We start from the raw sequence: 20,083 nt of genomic DNA, 5'->3' as shown, positions 1-20,083 counted from the left end.
CACCCCCCACACACACACACACACACACACTGCCCGTCCTCCCCCCACCGTCCACATTTGTCTTAATGGACGTCCAGTCCTATTAGAATTAGGTTCCCATAAAGCTCTGCAGAGACGTGGCGCAGGTTAGCCAGCATTCAGTGGCGAAGTTTTCTAGGGAGATGCAAGCTTTGTGGCGTAAACTGCGAAATGTAAAGAGCTTCGGATGAAGATCGTGCTGCCCGAGATGTAAAGGGATAAAGAAATGTTATTACTCTCCACGCTTTGTAACGATGGAACGACACAAGTAGAGAGTCTAGACTGTCTGTAGGCACTGCTGGCTGAAAATCCCTCATCGGTCGGAACGACCAAGTCATGACATAAACCCTGTGGGTGTGTCATGTTTGGTGTGTAAAAACAGTGAGGTGTAGTCAGTTTACACTGATGGATGCTGCAGGGCTGGTTCAGTGTGTTCTGTATGGACACATGTACCATAAACCTGCAGGATTTTCCTATATTTGTATATCATGAATGATGTTGAAATGATGATGTTTTCTTGTCAAGAACTAATTATGTCTTTGTCCAGAAATCAGAGCAGAACTTTTCAGCTGTTTTTCTTCATAACAGTTAGAGAGAAAACAGAAGTCGGTTTTTACAAAATCAGTGATTGATTATTACAGAGACTGAGTGACAGAATGCCTGATCATATTTGGTGAAGTTCTAGACAGTTCCTCCAGGACGTCGCGATGCTTTTTTGAGATATTTGTGGCGTAGCAACTGATTTTGCATCACATATAAAAAAATTAAAAAAAAATAAAAAAAAATTGTGGTCAAAGTTGCACATATTTTAAGCTTTATTTTTGCCACAACATGATCTTACAGACTTACAACTTTCCCAAAAAAGACAGATGAATATATGTAATGTTTAAAACGAAATAACGTTTTTTTTAATATCCCTCTACATATGAACTGTATATGGTATAAACAAAAATGTTTGCTGTTAAAAACAAACAAAAGGCAAATGTTATAGTTTAGTGTCACACAAGCTAAATGTTGCAGAGTTGGCTTTCAAGAGAGGTCATGAAACAGGAAGTTAAATTAGAAGGGGCCTAAGAGGATTGGTCAAAATTCAGCTGAGTTTCCATGATTGGTCAGAAAACAATGAAATGCAGGGAAACTTAAGGCGATTGGTCAGATTTGTGAAAAACGTTTGATGACTGGTGAGAATCGCAAGTCCACCTAAAATGTGTGAACGAAGAGGGAATTTGCGTTAATAGTTGCAGTCATAAACTTCCTGGAGGAGCTGGATGATGCTACAGATGTTCTGCCCAGGTTCTTCTTACACATGAGATCTGGATCTCAATCGGGTTAACCAGGTTAAATATATGAAACATTAAAAATATTAAATATTAAGATATAATATTAAAAATTAAGAAAAAAATAAATTAAAGAAAATAATGTCACAAGCAGTTACCAAAGCACCTGGAAATGGCAGTGAGTGAAGTTCATCATAGATATATTTGACTTGATTTACATTACCAGCACATTCCAGGCGATTCCTTCTGTTTATTAAGGTTGGATGGTTGAATTATGCAATACCGGAGAATGCAAAATGAAAACATTGCCAGTAGCGTTTTGAGTGAAATTCTCCACGGTGCCATATGTTTGCCTGGAAGTTGTTTAAATGTTCCTTTCGAGTATTCTAAGTGTTCCTGCGTCTTAGAGCAGGAAAGCTGTTTGCCACCTCCTCAGATCAGTATTTCCTGTTTTTCTCCAATTCCACGACTTAATATCAGCACTTTGTGTTTAGTAACACTGGTTCTGTTTACACTGCTGTTCTGTTGTTGTTTACATTGAGGCAGAAAGAATCTTTATACAAATCAGAATATTTAATGTCCCGTTCTCTCATTACTTCAGTATAGTTGATGTTGGATAGTTTTAGTTAAAGTCACATTTAAAGGTTTTAACATGTCATTCTTTTGAAAAAAAATGTGTCTGGATAATTATGCTGTGCATTAAATATCCATCAATAAATAAAAATATTGTCCAAAAATATCATTTATTTCAGTAACGTCAACACTTGGTAAAAATACCTTACATAAATTAATTCCACACAGACTAGATTTGTTCTAGCTTTCATTTTTGGTAACGATGATGGTTTTCTGCTTACAGCCCTGGAAAATGAAAACATTTTTAACTTGGGTCTAATAGAAAGTATGTTTAATACTTGTATAAAGGTTGTTATTTTCAAAAAAGTACTTTTAGTCTGACAGAAAAGCCTCTTTGGATCATTATTCTAACTTATTAAATATGAATGTTCTGTCTAACGTCTAAAAAAGGGAACACTGCTTTAGAGTGTCGCTCTGATTGATATGCTGGATAGTTTTCCCAATTGACATTAAACACTGAACAGCAACCAGCTTGATGCTGTTCAAGTTCAGCCTTAACTCTCTCTCTCTTGCCTTTGCTGTTTAAATCTCTGTCTCTATGCACATGCTGGGGGTTTTCTCTGGGTGCTTTGATTTTCTATCCAAGTTGAAAATATCAAATCTATGCTCTTATTTTTTAGTAATTTATTATGTTGTTTGGCCGTGCATCAGCGCTTTTTACTGCAAGACTCTGCAATGCATATTTGTGGCTGCAAATATGAGCCATAAACTGAGTTACTATTAACCATGTATTTGCAAAATTTGTCATTCCAAAAATAAATTTGCTTAGTGGAAACATGTCAATTTAGAAGAAAAATCTCGTTTTTCGTTAAACAGTTCTGACCCTAAACCCTAGGATAAGGTGCTTTATTTTGTTTTTGTTTTGTTTTTTCATCTGTAGCGAAATTAGTTTATTTCTCAAAACTGCAATGGAAACACTTTGTTTGCATCACACGACTCACATGGTCAACAACCAAATGTTGCCACTGGCACAAACCACAGAGAAGAAGACGACAGGAAGTAGTTTTAGGACCATGCACTCATGTTTTTTATGACTTATTGCGTGAACAGGCTTACTTTAGCTGCTTCTTATTTTATTTTAATGGAAACTGCACAATTGTGAATTTGTGTTTTTTTTTTTTTTTCGACATTAGCAGAATATCAGCAAAGTTTTGTTTGCATTTGTAATGGAAACACGGATAGTGAAGTTGCTTTGGCCTTTCGTCTGTTGTTTGCTCTACTTAACTGTGCCTCTATGTTGGCCCTCAGGGATCAGGTTCAATTGAATTGAGGCACTTTAGCCATCTAGGACCAGATTAGTAAGGTTAGCAGTGCAGCCCCTTAATTTACAGTGCAGTGCTGCTCGTTCCCCCTCCCACGCTTCACACCTACTAACAAACTCAGCTCTGAATCTCTCTTGGTGACTCAGAGGCATCAACACAGTAGATCATATTCAGCCTAATAAATGTGTCTTCTGTACTTCTTCTCTGTCCAGTGACCTCAAAGAATTGCTTGTTTGTGATTTGTTTCCATACATCTCCGTATCCCAACAGGAAGCCATATATTTCTGATACTACCAATCAATCAAGTTTATTTGTATAGCACGTTTCAGCAACAAGGCAGTTCATGAACAATGATGCAAAATCTTCAAAAACATTACTGTTGCTTCCTGTTTTGATCAACTGACAGCTTTAATAATAAAAACATTTAGAACTCAGACAGTTTTTTTAACCAATTAACTTACAGTAACCCTGTGATTAATCAGATTGAAAATAAATTGTAACCGTTTGATAGCCCTACTGTCCATTTTTAAACACACAGATTGAAATTAAAACTTTGACAGAAGTGCACCAGTGTTTCAGTTTCCATGCATAATCTCACAGACCACGAGTAAAACTCTTATCTGAAATATTAAAGAATTAAATGCTGCTCCAAAAATGGTTATTATTATTATCGCTTAACAAACTCATGCTAGTTCAGTTTGGTGTATTTTCATTCATTCATTGAGTACAATCTGTGGCCACCATTTCATTGATGCAGACAATGTGCTAATGAAGTTAAATAAAGTTTTTGCAGTTATTTATGTTTCATAACCTTTTAACTGTGAATCAGTTTAAATATCTGATGCTTGTCTGAGCAGCCGTAAGTGTTTTCTCTCGTTTACGTTGCCGTCCCAGTGAAATTCTTTTCATAGCATGACTCAGACTGGTCCTAAGTCTGGGGGGGGCGGAGCCTTTTTAAGAAACAATTTCCTTTCCAGAGAAAAGCTTACAACTGCTTCCTGTTTGTGGACTGAAACAAAGCCAGCAGGGCCGAGCAAGCTCTGGCATGGTTGGAAAATGATTACCATTGTTCACACTGTAACAGAGCCGCACGGAGCCAGCGGTTCCAGTCCCAACAAGCTGCAGGGCTAGCTGCAGCTTGTCAGGGTAGCATGCGGTGCTGAGACCCTCGGGGAGGCTGAGAGACTCCTGGGTGATGATTCCACGCTCCTCATTCCACCTCTGCCTTGAAACAAAGAGCCTTTATTCAGAGAACAACCTCAGATCAAAAACAACAAATCAGTGATTCTTCTATTAGCTGTGAGCAATACTTGGAGAAGACTCATTCTAAAACCAGGATGGGAGGAACTCTAGTTATGAACTGATAAAAGAAAAATGCTGCTTTAAAGAAGTCATGCTAACATGATAAGGTCTGAAGGTCAGTCATAGAATATATGCCCAGAGCTACTCATTAAGGGATCAATGGCATCACACATTGGAAATATTTATGGTACTTCCAGCAGTCAGTATGCAGATGAGTTTTTTTTTTTTTGAAGGAACGTAATGTGGTGTGCTCTGAACTGGAGGCCAACGTGATCACAGAATCTTCCCAGCACCATGTTCTGGTTTACTATGGGAGGGGTTATCCTATCAGTACGCTTAGCAAACCTCTTTCTACTTTTATCATGGCAGCATTGATGTAGATTTTAGGGCAAACTGTCTTGCTTTCAAGACCAATAAATCCAATTTTCTGTTTGTCTTCCACTTTATCCACTTAGCATGGACTGCATCATCTGGATGGATTATCCAAACTTTTAACAGGTTTCCTTCCAGGGCTGTCCTCTATTCAGCTCCATCTGTTTTACCATAAACTGTGATCAGCTTTTCTTTATAGCTCTGCACTTCTGATACAGATACCACGGGGGTCTCTGCTGCTTTTCCAAATAATCCTCTATTTGTATATTTAGGAGGACAGTAATGACTCGGTAGGTTTGCAGTTGCTCCATCCTCTCTCTTCAGACGATGGATTGAACAGACAAATATGTCATGTTCAGAGCTTGGGATGTTGTTTCATTGCTAAACTCTGGTTTTTAAAGGGGCAGTGATACGTAAAATCAACTCTATTTGTTTTTTGTTTTTTTTAGCTTTAAATCATGTTAATGTTATTCCCTCATCAAAAGCATATCCAGAGTGTTGCTTTGATTCTTTCATGCATGTTTCAGAAATCCTTTAATCTCCCCTGGCAACCATTCAGCTGTGCAAAATGCCTGGTAGAAACCAATCGACCCTTTCGAGGACAAAACTCCTCTCGGCTCTGCAGTTTTCAAGCTCCTGAGTCTCTTGCCTCCCACTCAGCTCCTTCAGACTAGCCAGCAACAATTAGCAAACACCTGGTGGAACATCTGCTGAGCTCATTATAGGAGCTGCTTTTCCATACAACGATGTTAAATTCTGTGATGACATTCTGAAGGCGGAGCTTCAGATAGAACAGGGGTTTTTAAAGAGATAAGAGGCCCAAGGTAGGAAACTACAAAGTCAAATTTATTATAAGTCATTCTTGATGTACATCTAGAATTTATATAACTGAAGGTACATAGTTACTTGATTGTGCTACAAACTGATTCTATGTGGATGGAAAACACACTTTACTGCCCCTTCAACCTTCATAGAACAGCTGGATTAGTTGACTTCTATTGATTAATTGATTTCCAATTGATTTTACTAAGAGGTATCAGAATAAAGGTGCTTCAGCACTAATGTAGACAACTTTCTTTTACTTGTAAAGAAAACTTTTTAATCTTCCTTGTTGTTCGTCTTACTCTAAGGCCGTGTTGTCGTCTTAGACAGAGCATTCTTTCTGTGAAGGGCATTTGGGTTCAGAGTCTGGCGTCAAGTTTGGTGCCAAACCACATCGTTCATTCATCAGAACAAACTAAGTGATGGCAGGAAAGAAGAAAATGAAGAAGTAGAGGAAACCAAGGCATCTTGGTTTCTGTTGCCATGTGATCCGTTTGCCACGTCACTTAATTAGTGTGGCCGAGTCGCCGCCAACACTTTCTGCTGTCGCACCTCACAAATTATCACGCTGGCCGAGAGGACAAAACAGCTCTCTGATTTTCATCCTGAAATTCATCCCGCAAAGAATCTGAAGGGGTTTCTGGGTCCGTGCAAAGTGGAGACGCTCAGAGATCACTTGTGAGTTGAGACAAACTGCAGAAGAGCTTAATCCTTGTGTCTGTAAAACACGCTGAACAGAAACACAAAGCGGGATTGTTTTACACACATTAAAGTTTGAGTGCCAGACTGCTGTCCCGCTGTGGGCTCCTTTCAGCAGGAGAAAGTCAGATCCAGCCTGTCGTGGCATGTCAGGCGTTCTGCACACACACGGAGAAAGGGGAAGGAAGTTCAGGTGGAGGCAGCGTTATTCTCCCGTGCCTGAAGGCTTTACATGTGAAATGTTGCTGAACCGCGTGGACTGTCCTGAGGGGATTGTGAACACAACAGATTGACTGTGTACTGTCATCAGAACACATCAAAGCCTGCACTACAAAACGGGATTAGTGGCCTAGAAAGTAACTTGAGGATTAGCTTTTCAGAGTCATGAAGGTGTTTTAGTCATCGCCCAAGCTGGGATCAGGACGGAGATCCACATTGATGGCGATGGAGATCTGTCCTTGCCACTGCTGTCAGATTGATCAACTCTAACCTCACTGTTCTGCACTGGAAGATTGTTGTTGTTGATTCGGTTGTCGTATGTTTTTTTTTCATGTGCGTAACTGCTGACTGTGCAGCAAGTAGTCTTCAGGGCATTGAAGTTTAGCTGAATTGAACCGAAACAAGAATAATACATGTTAAAGTGAGATTGAATTGATGAGGGACTTGTGATGCTGGGGGTTTTATATCTGATCAGCGTAGGAGCTGATCGTTCCAACACAGGTCAGAGTCCTGGCATCTGAAGAAACTCTCCTGAAAAAAAACAATTATGCCAAACACTAGTTCTGTCATGGGAGAAGAAGTGTGTGTGGTGGAGGTGTGTGTAAATAATTTGGTATTCAACAACAAAGAAGATGCTTGGAGATCCAATATTAACATCTGTACCAGTACCGATGTTGAAGAATAAATTCTAGATCATAAGGATCGTCATTTCGATCCATTAGAGCAGATCTATTCAGTTTAGTTCTACGCTTTGTGCTCTGAGCAACGTCATGCTTTATCATTTATTTCACATTATATTTAGAATTCCTAAATTTACTTTCTGAATGATATGAAAGACGGTTTTCTGCAGTTTATTTTTACACGTTTGACCAACTCAGCTTTTGTGTTTTGGTCAGTTTCACTTTCTTGCTGTTCCACTCCTAATTGCACAAATGAACTTTGACAAGAAAAAACATAGAGTATTAAGATTGTCACGTTGATGCTCGGGAGATGTTATCAGTGTTTTACCTCAGTATTGTCTTAACTGGACCTTACTCAGATCCCTCTTTTCTTTGGTAAATTTCTCTCTCTTTGTGTTTCTCTGCTGCCTTCCAGACTTCAGCGATCAGCTCTTGGAGGTGGTGGGCCTGGAGGGGGCAATAGAAATGGGGCAGATCTACACTGGGCTGAAGAGCGCGGGACACAGACTGGCTCAGTGCACCAACGTCACCATCAGGTCAGCCGCTGCCGCCGTCCTGCCCCCAAACTGAAAGCCGCGCTCCGTCCAGCGGTCGGCTTCACTAGCCATTCTTTGTGTTCCAGTTCAACCACACAGAACATAAAATACATACCTCCCCTGTACATGCAGAGTAAAAAATGAAAATAAAAAATGCATTCCTTTTGAGGGTTTGTGTGCGTTCATGTCTAAACAGTAACGTCCTTCTAGCTGATGAATTATATATCGTAGCTGTGTGCTTTACAAAGCAAGCAGTGGGGACTTTGGACTGACAGGCTGAGGAAGAGTCTGTGTTCAGCTTCAAGTTCTGACGTCTGCAAATAGAATGGAAAACCACTGGTTACCCATTAGCTATAGTACCAATGGCAACCAGCGGAGTGCATGGTAATCACTGGCTATCAATGAACTGTGTTGAAGTAGTCATGGATAATTAGATAAGGAGGCGGAGGAACTTGATCTAGTCACAGATTATCTGTCTCACACGCTGACGGTTTTAACAAATATGTAAAAAACATTTTTTTTAATAAAAGTTACTGTACATACTGCAGCATGATGGCGTTTCATGCAGTGGCAGCAGAGTGATGGACAGTTTTTCTCTGTCTTTTGCAACAAACTAACAATTAACAAAACCTTAACAAACATTTAAAAGTTGACTGAAAGCAATTCTCATTGTTTCATAATATTCATAAGTAAAGTTTCTGATAAGGAGTTCAGAGTGGAGGAAGCAACACTGACCTACTTGAGATGCGTGTCCACTGTGTGTCAGCTAGTGTAACAAAGAGAGGACAGTGGTGAGGACATTGGTTAGGACATTGGTGAAGACAGTGGTGAGGACATTGGTTAGGACAGTGGTGAGGACATTGGTGAGGACATTGGTGAAGACAGTGGTGAGGACATTGGTTAGGACATTGGTTAGGACAGTGGTGAGGACATTGGTGAGGACATTGGTTAGGACAGTGGTGAGGACAGCGGTCTGTGTTACAGTGGATCTGAGGGACCTGGACTCTTGTTCAGTTTCCTGGACCAGAATTAAAAGCGTATTCATCCCAGCCGTTCTCCCACAGCGTGTTTCTCCAGTCACTGAGGCATGCACAAAAGTCTTAAACCAACTTTGGCTGTGTGAGTGTGTGAGTGCAGTGGGTTTGGGGAGTTTAAAGAGTGGGGGCCTGTCTGGGATCTGCCCTCGTGGGAACAAAGAGAGCAGTGTCTGACCCTGACACTGGGACAGAGTTAATAGTCGTCCCTCTGGCCTGAGAGATGTGTGATATCTGACCTTCATGACCATCGCCCACCTTTACCAACCTCTGCTCCCCACACCGACTCCTCACCTGTCCTCCCTCTGCTGTGTTTCCAGGACTTCTCGGCGGCTGCCCATGCAGATCGATGGTGAGCCCTGGATGCAGCCTCCCTGCACGGTGAGAGGATCCATTCGTTTCCTCCAAAACACTTTCATTCACAAATTCCAACCGCACTGACCACCGCAGGAAGCCCCTTATCACGATTTACCAGTATGTAGTCAAATGGTTCAAAGGGCTTCTCTCAGCCATCTGTTCTACCACATCAAAAATATCAAAGGGAATACAGAGGGGCATCAAAACACATATGTATGAAGCAGTCAAACATGTTAGGAGCACATTAGCAACGTAAACACATTCTTAGTTGGATTCAGGTAAAGACTTTGACGAAACATTTTCTTGTAGCTCTGATTCTGTCATTGTCCTGCTTTAACAACGATGGTCTGGCCCTGAGTGCCAGCCCCCATCAGGCCGTCCACCAGCATTTCTCTTACTTTAAAGCTTGACAAGTTATCATGTCGCTGCAGATCAGACTCTCACTGCATTGTCTTTCAGACATTTAGAGGTCAACGATCTGAATTTCCTTCCACTTCACAGCTGTGCGCTACATTGTGCCAGTCTCTCACATAAAACCTCGAATAAAATACATTGGAATTTTGGGGTTGTAATGGACAAAAGGCATCAGGTTGAAGGAGTATGAATGAAGGAGAGGTCAGACCTTTCAGAGTTAACATAGCAAGCTAATATAGCAAGCTAACAGAAGACAATTAACATGGTAAGCTAAGCTTGGTGTTGCTCTACTTTTGTCACGTCTGACTCTTTCATTCTGCCCATGCCAGGCTTTGACCTCCAACAATGTCATTCCTTCAAATCTCACAGCACATTATTCGTCTCACAAGGGGAAGTCAGTTAATTGTCACTGTGCAGCAAAGCCTCTCTCGTCGTTTTTTTTTTTTTTTTTTGCTGTAAAATTCTAATAAAAGATGACTATCAGTCTAGTAAGCTTGTCAAACATAGTTCAAGCTACGTTTTTAAAGCAGATTCCATCATTTTTTTTCTTTCTTTACTCCCTCAGGTCATCATCACGCACAAAAACCAGGTCCCCATGTTGATGGGCCCTCCCCAGAAGACCTCCTTCTTTACCTTCAAGAAACGCAATTTCAGCCGCGAGTAGGACTCGAACAGCCCGACTCAGAAACACACACACACTTAAACGTTACAACTTCCTGCTGCCAAAACAACAGCCGTGTTGCTGCCAGGTTGAAATTCATTTTTGTTCCTGAAGTTGCGCGGCCTATAAATATTTTATTATCGGAATGTACAGAGGTGACAACGGACAGAACAGACAGAACTCCGTCACCCTGGAGTCCAAAAACACCCTCTCCCTCAGCCACTTGAAAACCCGAGTCTCACATCAGTACGACCCGGCCAGCTGAGTTCTGCTGCTCGGTCCAGACGGTCACGCGACCATCCGAAACACTACGACTGGGAGAGAGGAAGGGGGAGCATCCAGGTGAACAAAGTGAGATCCTAGTCCTGGTTGAAGAACCCGTATGAATAATGAAACAACGGCTGCTTGTAAGAGCGCTCGTCTCCGGATCTCCCCACAGACTCTCATCACGCCACAGCAAAGGAAAGGCCTCATTCATTATTCACCGATTGCGCTTGCAGATTGATGGCGTCGTGGTGTAACAGTGGCCTGAAAACGACGGAAGCATGCAGGGATTTAGTATGTGTAAGTATCACTGTCCTACAAAAAGAAAAACCCCTTAGAGCACTTTCCCTGGCTGTGTGGACAACCTGGCGGAGGCTCCCGGCACGGAAAACTTCCACTATTGCTGCGATATCAGTCTGGACTGAAAGTAGATCATAGAGACAATGTGGTTCAGTTTTGCTTTCTGTTAGAAAAGTGATGCATGTGCTGTAACACAAAATTCCTGATTGCAGTAGAATCGGCTCCTGTGACGTCACTTCCAGTGACGTCAAAAGCCCCGAGGGCTGCTGAAGCGCGGGCCACTTCTGACTTTTATTGATGTAGTTCAACATCGACAGGTCAAACAAACTTGTGTGTCTATTGCATGGAGGGTCTCTGTCACTAGCTGCGTTTCCATTGCAAATGTGAGAAAAACTTTTGTCACTATTAGGCTAATGATGGAGAAAAACAAATTGCAGTTGAGTTCTTTCCATTAAATAAGAAACGCAATTAAGATCACACGTGAATAAGTTTGTTCACACGATAAGTTGTTAAAAAACACGCCACGCCATCATCCTCCAGCTACTTCCTGCCGTCTTCTTCTTTGTGGTTTTCACGAACGGCAACATCCTGTTGCTTGCAGTTTTGCAAAGTACAATAATTTAGAGACAGCCAAAGAAAAAAAAAACTCATTCATCCCAACGGCAAAACTATTTAGCCAAAAACAAGAGTTTTTTTTCAAAGTTGGTGCGTTTTCCATTAAGCGAGTTTATTTTTGAAATGCCAAATTATGTGGTCAATGGAAATGCAGCTATTGAGACTCGACCCTTAGTAGTTGAGTCAAACTTTGAGGGAGTGCTGCCAAACCTTCACTGAGGTACATCAGGAGTTAATGCCAGAAAAAAGAAAATTGCTTGAAATGAAAAACGTAGTAATATTAAAGCTTGGTTTGGTGTTCATAGCAAATGTATACTGTCCCAACAAAGTATATTAGAAGAGTATGTGCAGATAGAATATGTATATTTCTGGAAACTAGGTCTAGCCCACATATACTGTAAATGTACACATGAATGTCTTTTAATATATTGTTGAAATGTGGCAAATTTTGGCTCAGATCACCGTTCCACTGCTGCAGTCGCTCTCCAAAAGCACTTTTCCAGTCCGTCTAATCAGATCAAATGATATCATCATGGTGCAAAGAAAGTTCACTCCAGCTAAACTCTAAAAGTTGATCAATACCAAAACGCATTTTTTTTGCCAGGTTGTAAAATGATTCAAATCTCACCTCGAGTCTGGAAAAAACACACACCAGGCTCCACACTGTGACTATTTATTAAATAAAGATGAAGCTAAAATGGTAACGATGTGCATAAAAAACTAAAAGCTTAGTAGTAACTGAGGAGGCGAAGTAGCAGTAAGGCAGCTGCCAAGCTCTCCAGAAGTGGAGGTCTTAGCAAATTTATACCAGATTCTCAGAGAAACAGCTAAATGAAAGCAAAGGACCTCCATATTAGATCACGCTGTTACCAGCTTGCATGGTGAACGTTAAAGTTCGTGACAGGACAGATATACAGAGACTCAACAAGTATGGCTTTCACCGAAGGGCTGCAGAGAGAAAGAGCCGCACCCGAGTGAACCACAAAACTGACCATGAACCCCACAGCCAGAGGTCAGGTCTTCTGTCTGACAGCAGAAGTTCGAAACTGCTCCATCAACCAAACAACGACTCCAAAACAGCAGCAAATCCACAAAATAATGCCTGCATAGAGTCAAAGTTGCAATAGTCTAGTTCAGAGGTTCCCAAACTGTGGGGCACGCCCCCTGGGGGGGGCGCCGTGTCACTGCAGGGAGGGCTGGGGGAGGGCGGGAAGCCATCTGGATGAAAAAAAAACCCAAAACATGAACACTGTATGCGCTGGGTTTTTACCTTAGAATGGCCAACTCTCTGTTATAACTGTCAATTTGATACAGTAGAGGCTTCCACACTTCCCATATCTGTGTCCTCTGTCACTTTTATCATTAAAACTGTTTAATCCGTTGTTAACATGTTGTAACCTGTTTTTCCGAGCCGCCTTTAAACGCAACATGAGCGCTACTCGCGCTGGGTTTACACCTGTGAAGGAGACCTGCTGCTGCTGTGCGGAGCTACGTAAGTTTGTGTTAGAATCACGGCAGCAAACCAGCAAAACGCAAATAACTTTTCAGTTTTTCCCTCCAAACTAACTGACTGAGTTGAGTAAAGCTGTTGGATGCAGGTAATGTTAGCTAAAAGATGACTTAACAAGTACCTTATAAGCTACCGATGTTGGTGTCTATTTTCAGCTACGTACATTCATTTTGCCCCCAAAAAAGTCGATGCCCCCCCCGCCTCCCACGCGTCGTTTCAACCAGACAGCCATTTCTAATCCATAGGGGGGGGCGCAGAAAAAGTTTGGGAACCACTGGTTTAGTTGAAGTCCACACCTCATTGAAATTCTGTGAGATTTCAAGTCATTCAGGAAATTCGAGGTATTTAATCCCGAAGTTTCCTCTTTTTTTCAGTTTTAGCTTCATCTTTGTTAAATAAACAATAACGTGGAAGTTGTGAGTATATTTAATATTTTGAGGTTCAGTTGAAACCATTGAGGAATCAACATGGACAAACAGCACTGGTTCCCACAGGTGTGAACATTTACTTTAAAAAAAAACCCTGAAATAACCTATTTTTGCTAAATAGCTTATCTCGCTTCTTTAAATAGCTAAAATAAGCTAAATGCATGCTAGCTGTTAGCCTTCCACTGCTCTGTTTGCAATGAGGATTTACTTTCTTCATTGCAAACTCACATGATACATTTGCCTCTACTTAGGAAACTATTCCTGATGAAATTATGAACAGAACATCACTTAAAAAAATACAAATTAACCCTTTAATCTGCCATGACATTCATGTGATGTGAATTAGATGATGTGGAAAAGTGCTGCTGCTGCAGGGCAGAGGGAGACCGAGATGTTCTGACGGTCCAAACTGAGCTCCACTGCAGGGTTGGGCGTTCGATGCCGTCACACCCTGACTCCCTTTAACAGCCACTGAGTCCATGCTCAGGCCAGGCGCCATGGAAACCAGTCGGAGGCATCACTTCGGCTTCGTTTAGGAATCTGGGATGATGTCCATCAGTCAGAGACATCCATCTTAGCGGCCGGCTTTGATGCTGAAATGTTCCAGTGTAACAACAGCATGTACAGAAAAGGAGCCTGGGTGCCAGCTGGACTCGGTGGTTACAGAGTGCATGTTTACAGTAACTGTACATTTACTGAGAGAATGGTTTTTCATGCCTATATTAGAGTGTACATATTTGTTTATAATATTTTATCAGAAGTTAATTAAATCACTGCATGCCTGCTGAGACAAAGAGTGAACAAATCAGAGTGCGTGGATCCAACTGATCAGACATATCTCCATTTCTGCCCTGGGTTTATTTGTTGTGCTTTCCTTTTTTTTTTTGTTCTAGCGTGGAGGATAAGTCCGAACAGAAAAAGGAGGGTGCCTCCAAAAAGTCTGCAGGTTAGGCCAATGGGCAGGCAACGTAGACGTCCACTCGAAGGCCGACTGGATGATTTTCCCGTGCATGTCACGACTCATATCTGTTTCTGTCCTTTGTAGCAATCAATTGCCTTAACAAATAAACTGACCCACTCTGTGCTAATGGTCTTTCACAGTCATGTTGATCCGAACAAATGAGGAGCAGATGAGGATACCTCATTTGATGCCAAATGAGGTATCGGTACCTGCATGGTTCGTTGTGTGGCATGCTAGCCCTTGTTTAGCAGACGAGGCTGTTCACCAGTGTGATGTAATCTGCTCTCATTAAACCGACAAAAGAATCAAACCTGTTTGCTTTATCTGTGCCGCAGCCTTCCAGAGGCGGGTTATCTCTAAAGATAAACCAGCAGCTTCAATAGAGACGGAGCTCTACTCTGTCTAAAGTGCTTAATGTTGACATTGGTCACAATCACAGGTTTCTGTGCATTCGTCATGCAGGTCACATTCATTCTAGGTTCTTAGTGATTCATTTCTCCAGGGCAGAGTGAATACGCAACGTACATTTAGGATCAGGTTTTCTCTGATCCACAGAGAGTCGGAACTGCTCTACCTGCAGGTTCAAAACAATTCATACAAGAACTCCTTGACCACACTTTCTGTCGCCTTTCTGGTGTAATTTTGGTTTGACATTTAAGCTTTCCTCTTGACAGAACCAGTTCGTGGTGCCCTGGCACGAACCCGATTTTCGAGTGTAGCCTTAAAATTTAGAAAAGTTGGGCTTGGGACCGTTCCAGAAGCTTAATACTGGCCCGCTTTGTCCCTTCCCCAAAGCTAGCTTAGAACAGTTAGCTGTGTCCAAGTCTCAGATTAAAGGAAATGTGGTTGGGCTGTTCAGGAACATGGAAGCAACACTGAAGTCCAAAGGTCCACGCCTGCTGGTGCTGTCCACACAAAGACAGTTTCACATCAACATGGACTGAGAGGCTGTTCACCCAGAAAACAGCTCCTGCTCCAGAAGCAGCAACTTTAAGCATGGCTGATGTTTTTATCCGCTCAGATGGACAATGTGTGATACTTCATCCCATAAAGTGGATAGAATAATTGTAGAGGGCTTGTTCCAAATTATTTATCTTTGCTATAAATAAGCAACGAGATGGTTAAAACATGGAGACGGTTAGGAGACGGTTAGTTGTTTACGGGACACGAGTTGCCGTAAACAACTTGTGTGCTGTTGGCTGTTTTATCCGACTGGATAAAATCTGATCCAGTTGTTTAAAACTTCAACAGAGTCCACGCCTCCAGCAAAGCTGTTTATACCAGGCTAGGCCAATGCTTAGCCTGGTACAAACCGGCAAAAATCATTTTGCCTATGATAGGAAACAAAATCCAGTCAATTGTGCCGAAGACAGCTCAAATATCAAGCCAGAATTAGGACAACATAGGTATGATGTATTGTTTTAATTATTTATTTTTGACAAAATACAATTAGAAGAAGAAAGGTAACGTTCTTTGTCATGTTCATCGTGTAGGTGGTCTTATGAAGCAGTCATGGAGCCATTACTCACCGTGTAAAGGCAATTTTCCAGACACTAGTGTCACATTGTTTTGTTTTTTGTTTTTTCTCATTTTACAGCAGAAGTGCAAAAATTCATTACCACCAGTGCCCATCAATGGTGACATTTTTTGGTTTCATTATGTCGACTGTGGACGAGAGAAGGACCAACTGCAAGAACCCCATGTTCTGTATTCCCTGTAAAACGAACAGAATGCTGCTGGGGAGTCTCAGCCTTTCATCCATTCTCTCAAATCTCTTTCACCATCCAAAAAGTTGTACATGCTTCATATGTGTCAGAAGTAGAAGGTGACAAATGCATATTGTTGACTGTGAGCCAGTATAACAATATTGTGATAAAAATGATTTTAATGTTCAACTATTACAGGACAGTAGGATAAATAACACCTTTAAGCAAAAAACTAAGAAACTTTATGACAGTTGCACATTGTTAGAGATGAAGATTTCCTCCTCTTCACGTCAGACGATGGTAACAACTGGACCACAGCTCCGGTAGAATTTCAATCGGGCCAATCAGCGATCAGTGACGATTCTCTGCACTGCCTGTGGTTGTAGTTTGGCAACCACAGGCAGCAAAGATCACACAGCAGTTAACAAGTGATTTAAGATAATTAAAAAAAAATGATTGTGTTTTTGGAAGACGGGGTTAATTTTTGTCTGTTAACATAACTTGACTGTTTGAAAAGAACAGGAGCTTCATTTTTGCTCTTAAGGCTAGATAGTTAGCTTGTGACAGTTTGCTTGGTCATGTTGGCTAACGCTGTGTTTGCATTGGCCGTAAAATTGCGCAAATTAGAATTAGCAAAATAAATTTGCTTCGTGGAAAAGCTTACTTTTTTTTGATTAAATGTTTTTGGTGTAGGATCAGGTGGGTTTGCAGCTGTATAAAAATTAGTATATTTTGCAAAATTGCAATGAAAATATATCATATGAGTCACATGACAAACAACCAGATGTTGCTGTCAGAAAAGACAAATAAAAGGACAGGAAGAAGCAGTGGATGATGGTGTGATGTGTTTTTAATTACTTACCGCGTGAACACGGTAAGTAATTAACTGCTGGCGTAATTTTAATATGTTTCTTATTTAAAGGAAACAACGCAATTGCAAACTTGTGTTTTTTTTTTGGCATTAGTGGAGTATTGTTAAACCTTTGGGCACACTTGTAACAGAAACGCAAGAACTGTTCCCAAATTTACCGGCCTTTCCAAATTGCGAAGAGAACAGCTGAAGTGAGTTTCATACAGTTTTTGGATTCTCCACCTTCTGAGATAAACGGAAAGTAGTGAATCAGCTACAGTCAAGTTTGAGGGATGAACGTAATAATTTGCTAAAATAAGGATAAACCCTCCACAGTATTTCTTTTATCTGATCAATTTGCATATTGTAAAAATTAAAAATGAAGAAATGTGGGCACAGAGATAACAGTACAGCTCTGTAAAGTGGGTTAAAGCTGCACGCATTAACTGCTAAGACCGCTCTCACTCATGCTGTGTCATTTCAGTATAGATTCAAAGAGAGCTCCTAGTTCAGAGCGCTGTGATCCACAGGGAATCATTAGAGTGACACCAGGATCAACTAAGAGCTGCTGCTTGTTTGAGTGAAATCATCAGAACAATGGAACCAGAGCCAGACGCTTCATTTTAATTAGGAAGTCACCCTGCAGGTTCAGGGGAGACTGCCGTAAACAAAAGGACAGGGCATCACACGATCTGCTGCAGAAAAAGTGCGTCTGTGCAGCGTGACGCGTCTTTAGGGTCAGAGCGTCGGAGGGAGTCAAGGGCAGCTCTGCCCCCCAGCTATCCAGAAGCTGATCAAACCGAGAGGGCCTGGAGAATCAATATGTCCAGCCTCTGCAGCCTGGATCTGCCTCTGCACATTGTCACCCTCACTGAATGTTAACTGCTGGCATCTCAATGCACTTCAGAATCTGACGATGAACAGAAGAAGCTAATGTAATGTTTTTGTTCCTTTTTTTTTCTTCTTTTTTTCTTTAATCACCTGAACTAAACAAACAGAATGCAATTGCAAGTTGATCGGCATCTTTTGGTTCCACTTAAGCTACGTTTGAACTCCAATTGATTTTGTTAAGAGTTCTTGAGAAGCAATCGTAGACAAAAAGCAACAAAAGATGTGCTCACTTTATGCAAGAGGAAAACAGATTTCTGCACGTTAAAATAAATCAGTGTCAACAATAGCTGTTCAAACATAATTTTGTAAACTTTTAAAACAGCATTACGACTACATCACTGTGTTAAAGATGAATTATGCAACTGTTATAAAAACAGATTTTTTTAATTTGTTGAATATGTCACTATGTCATGACAGTTTAGTATGAGAAACAATCTGAAAAAAAATTGTTTCTTTGCTTTCTCCCAGTGCCAAACAGAAATAACCACTCAGAGGCAGGAGGCGGGCCTTAGCGCTGTCAATCATCCGCCAGTTGGCGCTGTCTCGTATTAAGGTGTCACAACTTAGTGACAATTTCAGCAAATATACATAAAAAAGAAAACATTTGTAAAAGTGACAGTCAAATTGCAGCTTTAGATGACCTTAGGCATTACCAGTCTAAGGTCATGCTTAACCCGAGACTTTTACTAGACTATCACACTTCTACCAACACAGCTGTGTAAGGTCACCCTTAACAAGAACTAGTTCTAAGCTCACTTCAGTCAGACTAAAATGCTTGAACTAGTTTTTATGAATCCACCATATATTGTCCAATTGACATTGTTGATGTTATTGCTTTGCATTTGTAACCTACCATCCCTGACCTGACAGACATTAGTTGCTTTCTTGAATGAAGGCAAAATCAGTCTCAAATTCTGACTGAAAAGTCTGTAACTGCAGTCACTTTTGATCCTCCTGTTGTCACAATGAGTGTTGTTGAGAGCCAACGTGCAGAGCCGAGGCCCACAGGAAGGGTTGAGAAAAGGAATATTTAATGGAATAGGGGGAAAAGGAAACCAGCATGAGAATAACAGGAGGCTCTGACCTTATGTGACTGAAACCCAGAAGGACAGGATACAGAGGAACTGAGGGGAAAGCAACACTGGAGCTCAAACACACAGAAATTAATGAAACACAAGCTGGGAGAAAAATAATCAAACTAAACTCAAGGTCCAACAGATCGCGACATTTCTTCCCATCCGACCAGCACAGACGGGATTTGGCGTGTTCTTTGTTTTTGTCATTTAGTTGATTTGCACAAGCAAAACCACACATTAGTACTGAATATCTGCCAGAAGCTGAAAGTCCAAACTGCGTTTGGAGAAGGTTCAGAAGCTCTAACCTTTTGATATTTCTACGTCCTTAAAAATCTACTTTTTGATCATAACATGGTGAAGCATAACGAGGCTGGTTTTTGTGCTTAAACAAAGCCCTGATTCTGTTTAACATCATATGCTGACAAAATATCTTCACTGAAGAGTGTGTCACTCCGACGCCTGACACACACCGACGTCTCCTCTGATTGGCTGACAGATGATGAGCTCTGGCACCGTGGCTAAATTGTGAAGAAATCACATGTAATTGTTTACATCTGTTGCTGCCATGATTTTTAATGACTTATCTCGTGAATAAAATCAACACGTGATTTTAATTGTCTTATTTAGTGAAAACAATGCAAATGCAAAATTGTGTTTTTCAGCAGCAGCAGAACATAGAGAAAGATCTGTACACATTTGTATTGGAAACGCAGCTATTGAGGGTTCTGGAAGGGGGTGTCTCCATCGGCCGTTGCCACCCCATTTTAAATGCATTTGACCCGGTGGAGCAATGCCTGGTCTTTCCACACCCACCTTCTCTGTACACCACCTGGGGTTGGAGGTCAGGAGGAGGAGGGGGTTCTCTGGAGGACCTCTGGATGTCTGGGCTCTGACCTCCTCCATGTCTGCCTTCCATCATCAGATCATCACACCCACTACTGAGCATTCCTATGGAGAAACCTTATATACACAAGCACGCTCACACAAGTACACACGCAAAGTGTTTACTCAGGTATGAGTTCAGGTATTAACACATTCTGCCTCTAAATGCATCTTGTATTAATTAGTACCGTGTGCGTTTCCGTGATGTTTTTATCCATGCCATGGTTTGTTTGTCGCTGTGGTTTCTCGTTTGTGTTTTTCTTTCCACATGTGTAGAAGCAGATTCCAAGTGCGTTTCTGTGTAACCCGTGTAT

At 41.3% G+C, this 20,083-nt stretch overlaps 1 protein-coding gene across 5 annotated transcripts in view; it reads left to right on the top strand.

Moving 5' to 3' along the window:
• Positions 1 to 14,674, top strand: part of dgkg (diacylglycerol kinase, gamma) — a 127,378-nt gene extending 112,704 nt beyond the window's left edge. For 4 of the 5 annotated variants that reach the window (XM_015032685.1, XM_015032687.1, XM_015032688.1 and 1 more), the window contains 4 exons: positions 7,700 to 7,820; positions 9,175 to 9,235; positions 10,191 to 10,285; positions 14,297 to 14,674. In XM_015032685.1, coding sequence (XP_014888171.1) covers positions 7,700 to 7,820; positions 9,175 to 9,235; positions 10,191 to 10,285; positions 14,297 to 14,354 — 335 coding nt within the window. In that variant the 3' untranslated portion in view covers positions 14,355 to 14,674. Of the gene's footprint in view, positions 1 to 7,699; positions 7,821 to 9,174; positions 9,236 to 10,190; positions 11,270 to 14,296 lie in introns of those variants that run through there. The other variant, XM_015032689.1, reaches the window with a different exon arrangement.
• Positions 14,675 to 20,083: the final 5,409 nt, after the last annotated feature.

The sequence above is a fragment of the Poecilia latipinna genome, unplaced genomic scaffold, assembly GCF_001443285.1.
Source record: "Poecilia latipinna isolate Pla-1442-1.1 unplaced genomic scaffold, P_latipinna-1.0 Scaffold248, whole genome shotgun sequence".
Taxonomy (NCBI): domain Eukaryota; kingdom Metazoa; phylum Chordata; class Actinopteri; order Cyprinodontiformes; family Poeciliidae; genus Poecilia; species Poecilia latipinna.
Note: the sequence above shows the minus strand (reverse complement) of the source record. Positions and strands in the feature narration are given on the sequence as shown.